Raw genomic sequence first — 9,262 nt, 5'->3', positions numbered from 1 at the left:
ATTCCAGTCTGCTTTACCTACTTTATATCTACGGATAGTATGAAAAGCCCCTGTCTTTGCTACAAATCCTAAACCTAATACTATGGGGAAATGATCACTGCCAATTGTGTTATTAATAACTAAAAAAAAGCATATTGTGCTAAGGTATGAGAGACTATAGCCAGGTCTTATGCTGAATCCCTCTAGTTTATACAATACTCATTCTAGGTACATTTAGAATAACTATTTTTTTTTTACGATAAATTCAACTTAGTTTAAGATGTTGAGTCACACCTTGGATCGACCGGGGTATTCCAGAGGTGGGGGTTTAATGTTGAAATCTCTCAGAAATACTGATAAGTATTGTATCGTGTGTGTGATACATGACAGCTATAGATTATGTTTTTGCTTTGACTGAATATTGTTATGCCGTTTGTTTCATATTCGTTTTGTATTTATGATTTTTCAACCGTGTATTTGATACCCCTTTTAACACACATTACTGAGCCGCCTCCTCTTTGATCTGTTCATTTTTTTAAAACATTGCTATGGCGTATCGTAGAGTTTTGGCAGGGACAATTGCTTCTAAATGCTTCCTTTATACATACGACATGAATTGTATCTTTAGATGGAAGCTATTTAATTCTGTTACTTTTGTGTTTTTGTGTTGCGTTCCAAGACAGTATATCAAAATTATGACTATCTGCGTCTTGGAACATACACCTGATATTATCAATTAATTGAACAATTGTTATTACATCGTTGCCTATGTCACATAAGGATTGGGGTACCGACTCTGAGGGAGGGGGTAGAATTGCATTGGAGTCTGTTGTCTTGCCTGTTGCCTACTCTTTTAAAAAGTTGGGATCTAGAAAACCTTTTGTTTAGGTATCTTGGAGCACTGCCTTTGTAATTATGGGTGGTGGTCCAGGGTTTTTTTCTATCCCCTTCATGGTCTGAAGTAGCTTAATTCTCGGGGGTGCTGCTACATTTTGTCTAGCCTCATCAACCATTATTTCAAGGGCTTGATCATCTATTTGTTGCTCTTTGCAGTTTTGGTGCTACATTTATGCACGTAATAGTTATAGTTTGATAGTTGATATGAGGTCTTGGTTGCTTTTGGCGGTTCTCAGCGAGTGGGATCAGCTTCTTGCATTCATTTTTTAATTGCTTGGTTTTTTATGCCCGCGAATGTGGGCATATTAAAATCGCACTGTCGTTCCGTGTGTGTGCGTGCGTGCGTGCGTGCGTGCGTGTGGGCTTTACTTAGCGAGGTACATCATAGTATTACACACATACATAGCGTTTAAAAACCTATGTAGCTTGGAAAGATGGGGCACCTCATGATGTTGATGTCAGACTGTGTGTGGGTCCTCTGAAGCTGACACCTCTGACACAAATTTTAACCATATTGAGATGTGTCGCGCTTATGACCCGGGTCTCTCGGGTCAAGGTCACAAAATGATGTGTGATTTTTTTTCGTGTCCGGTCCATATCTTTTTGGCAGATGGAGGGATTTTGAAATAAGTTTGCACAAATGTTCATCTAATCCCAAGGGTGTGTCGTGTTAATAACCCGGATCCCTTGGGTCAAGGTCAAGGTCAGAATTTGACATATCGGTTTTGTGATATTTTTTTGTCGTGTCCAATCCATATTATTTTGGCACATGGGGATTTTAAAATAGGTCTGCACAAATATTCATTTAATCCCAAGGATGTGTCGCGTCAATGACCCGGATCTCTTGGGTCAAGGTCAAGGTCACAATTTGACATATCGGTTATCTGCATGCAATCGTTTTTGTTTTTATTGTTTATATATGGATTTAGAAGTCATTTTGTGCAAATAACTATTTTAGCTTGAGAATATGCCGCGTGCATATGCTGAATGCATGATCCATAAAAGTGTAAACAAATGACAAAAATGCCAGTCACTGATTTTTAAAAAATACAATTACAATATAGGAGACAGTACAGATAGGGATAAAATGGTATTCAATTTTTTTAGCAAAATACTAAGTTCTTTACGACACCAATATATACAAAAAATCATTCTAACTTACGATTGCTACCATTCCCCAAATGAAATACAATCCATTGTCAATATTTGTTAAAGGGATTTCCTATGTGTAGACTTTGAATGAAGCGTTCCATCAACCATCATGTCTACCATAGAGAAGATGAGCATTTTGGGAATCCGAAGTTTCGGTCCGGAGGAAAAGGATAAACAAACGATCCAATTCTGCAAGCCTCTGACACTGATACTTGGACCAAATGGAACAGGAAAGACTGTATGTTTCTTAATCATATTTTCATTACCACTAGACTGAGATTTTAGCTCGACTATTCGAAGTATATGGAGAGCTTCCTAATAGACCCGGTGTTCTCGGACAGTTTTTGTTCTAGACAATTGAAAATTGAATTGAATGTCATATTTCAATCGATAGCCAGATCAACTGTACAAAATGTATTATGATAGATTTTGTCCTGTTGCTTTAGTCATTGACTTAAGTAGTTGAGTAGAAAAGGGTCAGTTTGTCTTCTCCCGTTCAATTTTTAAGGAAATTTAAGTAAACAAAAAGATGGACAGATTGAAAGACAGAGATAAATAGATAAGATCACATGTTTGTAGGTATTGAGTCAGTTCATAAACAGTTTAATTATTATGTGCTTCCAATTTCAGACTATTATTGAGTGTTTGAAGTATATGACAACAGGTGTTATGCCACCCGGTTCCAGTAGAGGCGGAGCTTTTATCCATGATCCAAAGGTAGGTACGAACACTTAGTCAGGCGTGATTTTTGGCCACAGTTTTTAAATTACACTAAGTCTTGTATACTGACTTGAATGTAAATGCATTGAATTATTTCTCAATACGTATATATGTAGTGTATATTAAATTAATAGCCTACTCACTTTAAATACTTCATTAGGAGGAAATCAGATCCACGGATCGTTTGATCGTGAGTTCCATCCTTGGCCAAGGCAAATGTTCTTCTGACAATTTGATTGAAGACATTGTGTCTGGAATCTATCATGCTCTACCTCTACCTCTAATACGTGTGGAGAAGTTGGTAGTTATTATGTGGAGAACAGCTCCACATATTAGAACTGGTACAATTTATTTATCTATTTTATTTTGTTGGGTTTAAGGTTGCACCGACACAATTATAGGCCATATGGTGACTTTCCAGCTTTGGTGGTGGAGGAAGACCCCAGGTGCCCTCCATGCATTATTTCATCACGAGCGGGCACCTGGTTAGAACCATGACTTTCCGTAAGCCAGCTGGACGTCTTCCTCACATGAAGAATTCAACGCCCTGAGTGAGGCTCGAACTCACATCGATGAGGGGCAAGTGATTTGAAGTCAGCGACCTTAACATATCGGCCACGGAGGCCCCAGTACTGGTACAATGTTCAGAAACACTAGTTACGTTAACTGCACACTGTTACATAACTTAAATATACAAAATATACAGAATTATTGTATTACTTTTTAATATGCAGTTAAGACAATGTTTACTGCAAGAGAGCAATAATATTGAAATTTATCAGGCTCTTTGCTTTTTATAAATTTTGTATTTTTATTTATTTTACTAATGTATGTAGAACTTACTTCCAAAGAAAAGAAGTAAAATGATTTAGTGTCAAAAATATATATACGTGTATTTGAAGACATTGCCTGGAGAGGCAAGACTTCCAAAATGCAAACTCAGGCAAAAGTTATAACTTTATGGTAAATCAGCTCCCCCACGTGGAACAGTATACTCAAGATAGTGTGAGTTACTCCCCTTTGTTTTACGAATGCCATTTCTACGCCAATAATAAAACGAACGTTATCTTTGATAGTTGATAATCGTCTTCTTAAACCTAAAGTACCGGTAAGTATGCCATATGTCTAAATCAGTCAAGATATGATTAAAGTAATACCTTAGAGGTGTAAATTGATCTATGTAAATTATATGAGGAAAGTTTGGCTATGAATTACATTTGGTCACTGAGCGCTTGATCAATGTTTTAGATAGGGAGCGTTCAAAAGAAGCAGAGTTAAGTGATCAACCAATTAAGTCGCGCATGAGTGATCCGCATGTTGCAGAATTTCCACCATGTCACACCATTGGAAGATACTGGGACTTTGAAGTTGACTGGGCATTAGTAAACTTCCATCATTTCTAGAAAGCTGGCTTTCAGAGATATGGTAACATACTCCTGTTAAGCAACCAGGTCGCAGTTGAGTTGAAATAGATATATCTTGACATATCACCTGCAAGACCCAGGCCCCTATCTCAAAGGTCAAGGTCGCATGTAGAGGTCAAAGATAAAAGGTCTTTTTTTTTAGGTCTGGTCAGTAACTTTACTTCGCATGGATGTATATTCAAGTAATGTGACACAAACAGTTACCATAACAAAATGATTTGTTGCATGTGAGACTCAAACCTCTAGCTCAAGGTCAAGGTGACCTTTGGAGATAAAACATTTTGGGTATTTTTTATCTACTCTGTAACTTACTTATGCATGGATGTCATATTTAAGTAAGTTAGCATAGATATTCACCATTACAAGACAATGTGTCATGTGCTAAAGTCAAGGTCACAGACACCTATTTTAATTTTTTTTTTTGTTGGTACATGTACATGCAATTACTTCCCTTTTTATATGATAAAGTACAATACATGTGTTTTTATATCAGTTTTCCCACTAATTTTGACCAACACTGGTATTCACTTTCTCTGGGATGTATTTAATTCAAAGGTACCCTATAAATGTCATGGATTTCATTTATCAGTTACCTCCCTTTGATATTATAAAATATTACATTATATTTTTATTCATTTTTCTTACCAATAAGAAAAATAAAATCACATTAAATCTTTAAAAATAAAATAGTAACATTTCAAGCATTTACCAATAACTATAGATTTCCATACATTTTCAAACTATGTCAGTTCTTGAATTATATGATATATATTAGTTATACTTTATATACATTGTTAGTATTTTGCCCTGTTGTATGCATATGCAATTTGTTTTGAGAAAAATGTTGCTAGTCGGGGGATATTGGTTAAGAGAAATTGCTCCTGAATTTGTATCTAGGTTGCTCATGAGAGGGAGGTCAGAGGTCAAGTGCAACTACTCTTCCATGATGTAACAGGCAAATCTGTTTCTGTAAAGAGATCATTGACAGCTACACAGAAGGTAGTTTAATTGATACAATACTCATAGGTTTTCTAGATTTATTCAGAGAGAACAGTGTCACTGTAAGCTTGAATTATGTTGCAAGAATTGTGCAAAATTCATCTATTGAAGATATTCCAAAAGGTTTGTTTTTTACTTTATTTCATAAAATTTTGATGATTCGAAACTGCAAAGTTTTCAAATGTATAATGTAAAGTAAAAATACCCTTTTGTTGGCAATTTTTATAAGATATTAAAAGCTTACAAAAAGAACATAAGAAGGAGGGAATTGTCTCCCTTGTGGATGATATCCAACTGCTTTTAGGCAAAAAAGTAGAAATTAAGAAATTGGATGGTGTTCTCAGAAGATGGGATATGGAAGGGACTCCCTGTAATCTTAAAAAAACAAGTGTGCTGATATAGATAGAGTGGTAAAGATACCCACACATTTTGATTCATGGTAAATATATGTGACTATCATTAACATAATTATATTTTAGGGAAAGAAAGTCGAAATGAAAACTTTAGATGGAGTTATAACACGACTGAATGCAGCTGGTGAGAAACGGGGCATCATATCTAAAAGTGCTGATATTGATAGAGAGGTGAAATTTTCTGTTAGTTTGTGTTATTCCTGTTGTGGAGTATCTATAAAAACAATGCTTGCAGCCAGTCGGACTGTGAGTGACTGATTTTACTTCATACATTGTTGGTTAAGTGGCCGAGTCACAACATTATACTGTAAAAGCACATATTTTTGCTGGGTCAAAATTTCACAAATTTGAAATTTTAGTATGTTCGCGACGTTAAATATTCGCAAAATTGTAGAAATCGTATCCTACTTGAATTTGAATTATACTAATGGTGAATATTTACATGAGGATTAATTTTCGCGAGATAAAGGACCTCTCGAATATAGCGAAAATTAAACCCTCACGAGCATTTCTGCTTTTACATTAAGTCTTTGAGGGGTGGCATATAGTAGCAGAATCATTAGTGTGTATGTCCCACAGTTTGAACTTCTTTATGATGAAGGTTGGATGAAGTTCCAAAACTTGTTAGAAGCCTCTAAATCACACTGGCCATAGCTTTATCAGATCAAGTAACTGTTTAAACCCTTTTTATGTAAAGGGTTACCTCTTAAAACAAAGCGTGTGTATTTTCATAGAATTATTCAGAGTTGTTTTTGAAAAATCGGCCGAAAACCTGATGCAACGCCGTTTCGAGTGGGTCGCTATGCAACGCAATCAAGTGGATACCGTTCTGTGTCTTACTTGCGAAGTATTATCCGTCTTAAAAAACAGTCATTAAAGGCTAACAATGAATAAATTTAGAGAGTTTTATATCATTATAATGATCCCGCCATTTCTAATATATTGTACTTTTACATTTTTATGCTCGCTTAACATTTAACATATTTTTGCGGACACTGTCAAAAAACATCTACACAAAAACATAAAGCAAGGATGAACATCGAACAAGATCATTTAGTAAATAATAGTTACAGTTTGTAAAAACAAGAACCAGTTCAAGGATATTTATCTCATCCACGAATGGTACTGAACAGCATGCCAAAAGCGGGCTGACTCTTTAAATCAGTATAGTAACAGTTGGTTACTTTTTAGTCCCTTAAAACCAATACAATGCGATTTCATTACTGATTTGCTGTGCATTTATACCGTTCATACAAAATAAATAAAGTTTGGTCCATGATAAAAGTATTGATCAGTTGTTTGTACACATTTTCATTCATATTCCTGGTGTAGCCTTCATTTATTTTCAGAGAGATAAATCACAGAGAACGTTAAAATTGGCCAAGGAAAAAGACAAAAATTTTATTTGTCCTCCATAAAACAGAAACGACGTAATAAACCTCTATGGTCGCCTTTCAAAAATGAAAATACAAATGAAATACAGACACCAGTGTAAGAAAACAAACGGACTAGCAATAATACTAAGAGAGACGTGTCACAGTTAACTGTCTGTAACTAAAGAAGAAAATCGATGTTTGCCAAGGGGTACTTATTCGATTTGATAAGAGTTAGAAATATTGTAAAATAATGTATCTTTTGCTTCAGAAAGTTGTCTCAGGACAGCCTTGTCGCTTGCAATGTCTATATCTAAAAAATCTGTCTCTTCCTTTGTTAATTCTTCAAACATTTCATCAGATAAAACTCTTTCTTCTAATTCTTTATTGTGAACAGGGTTTTTTTTTTCTTGATATTTTGGTGCTTGAAGTTGGAGTTAGCAGAATTTTCGTTTTTTTTTGTGTGTGTGTTTTTTTTTATTCACTTTGAGCACATAGAGAAAACGCTTTTAATCGTTTGCTTGGTGACACGTCTCTCTTAGAATTGCTGGTCCGTTTTTTTTTATTGGTGTCTGTATTTCATTTGTATTTTCATTTTTGAACGGCGACCATAGAGGTTTATTACGTCGTTTCTGTTTTATGGAGGACAAAAAAAATCTTGTCTTTTCCCTGGCCAATTTTAACGGTCTCTGTGATTTATCTCTCTGAAAATAAATGAACGTTTCACCAGGAATATGAATGAAAATATTTACAAACAACTGATCAATACTTTTATCATGGACCAAATTTTATTTATTTTGTATGAACAGCTTAAATGCACAACAGTAATAAAATCGCAATGTATTGGTTTTAAAGGACTAAAATTTACCAACTGTAACTATACTGATTTTAAATAGTCAATCCGCTTTTGGTATGCTGTTCAGTACCATTATTCACTACTTTATGATATTGTTCGGTGTTCATCCTTGCTTTATGTTTTTGTGTTGATGTTTCTTGACAATGTCCACAAAAATATGTTAAATGTTAAGCGAGCATAAAAATGTAAAAGTACAATATATTAGAAATGGCGGGATTATTATAATGATATACAACTCCCTAAATTTATTCATTGTTAGGCCTTAATGACTGTTTTTAAGACGGATAAGACTTCGCAAGTAAGACACAGAACGATATCCACTTGATTGCGTTGCATAGCGATCCACTCGAAACGGCGTTGCATTAGGTTTTCGGCCGATTTTTCAGAAACAACTCTGAATAAATCTACGAAAATACACACGCTTTGTTTTAAGATATAGCCCTTTACATAAAAAGTGTTTTAACAGTTACTTGTTCCCGATAAACACAATATTTGAGGCGATATTGTCAAAAACTGTAAAAAATCTCCTTCCCCCGCCAGACTGTACAGAAGTGTTTGAATAAACGGCACAAATCTCAGCTAAATGGACACATGTGCTAAAACATAGACACATGTGCGCTCCAGGTGCACCCATCGTTTTCATTTGATCCGTTATTTAACGGGTAGAAATTCCTTTAAATCATACTTACAATACCGGAAATTTGTAGTATCGGCCATATTTCTCCACCTGATTGGCGTAAAATTCACCATTCAAACAACGTTGGAACCACTTGATCTGATAAAGCTATGGCCAGTGTGTAAATGGATGCATAGTGTTTGTATTTCTGGAAAGCACTATATGTAATTTTTATGCTGAATTAAGTGACGTTATATTTAAACTAAATACTTTTGAAAATTGAATACATCTGAACACAGACAATAAATCTTAACAGAAATGTGAATATGCAAGGACAATTTTAAAATTTGTATCTGAAATGATCACTGTTTATATAGATGATTACCTCCCTTGGAGTGTCAAAGCCTGTCCTGGAGAATGTGATATTTTGTCATCAGGAAGATGCTAACTGGTAGGTTGTAACTCATTCTTTTAGGTGGAAGTAACATTATTATTCCTTATACATGAAGGCCATATAGAGGATGAATGTTCTTTTAAGAAAAAGATATTGAAAAAAAAAATCAACCTTTTAATTTAAGAATCAGGATACTTTGACAGTAGTGATTTTGAATTTATCAGACTTTTCCAAGAATGGAACAACGGTACTTGTGAATTGTTATGTCCCCAATGGCATAGACCCGGGAGGCATACAGTGTTTAAACTGTACATCCATCAGTCCTACCATCTATTTGTCCGTCTTTATTTGTGGTCTTACTATTAAATAATTTTACACAAATTTTTCAATGGTGAGTCTTAGTATTATAGGAATATTTTACAAATTAATAGTTTCATCC

The 9,262-nt window shown here is 34.9% G+C and overlaps 1 protein-coding gene across 1 annotated transcript in view; it reads left to right on the top strand.

Annotated features, from left to right (window-relative positions):
* Positions 1-261: 261 nt before the first annotated feature.
* The window catches only part of LOC128554326 (DNA repair protein RAD50-like), a gene marked incomplete at its 3' end in the record, with an annotated part of 55,996 nt that continues 46,995 nt past the window's right edge, over positions 262-9,262 (top strand). Inside the window, exons 1-5 of the mRNA XM_053535593.1 lie at positions 262-2,266; positions 2,659-2,745; positions 5,070-5,171; positions 5,651-5,755; positions 8,807-8,880. Of these exons, the coding sequence (XP_053391568.1) occupies positions 2,138-2,266; positions 2,659-2,745; positions 5,070-5,171; positions 5,651-5,755; positions 8,807-8,880 (497 nt within the window). The remainder of the gene's footprint in view (positions 2,267-2,658; positions 2,746-5,069; positions 5,172-5,650; positions 5,756-8,806; positions 8,881-9,262) is intronic.

The sequence above is a fragment of the Mercenaria mercenaria genome, unplaced genomic scaffold, assembly GCF_021730395.1.
Source record: "Mercenaria mercenaria strain notata unplaced genomic scaffold, MADL_Memer_1 contig_4940, whole genome shotgun sequence".
Taxonomy (NCBI): Eukaryota; Metazoa; Mollusca; class Bivalvia; order Venerida; family Veneridae; genus Mercenaria; species Mercenaria mercenaria.
The sequence above is the reverse complement of the archived record's forward strand: the minus strand, read 5'-3'. Positions and strand labels throughout refer to the sequence as shown.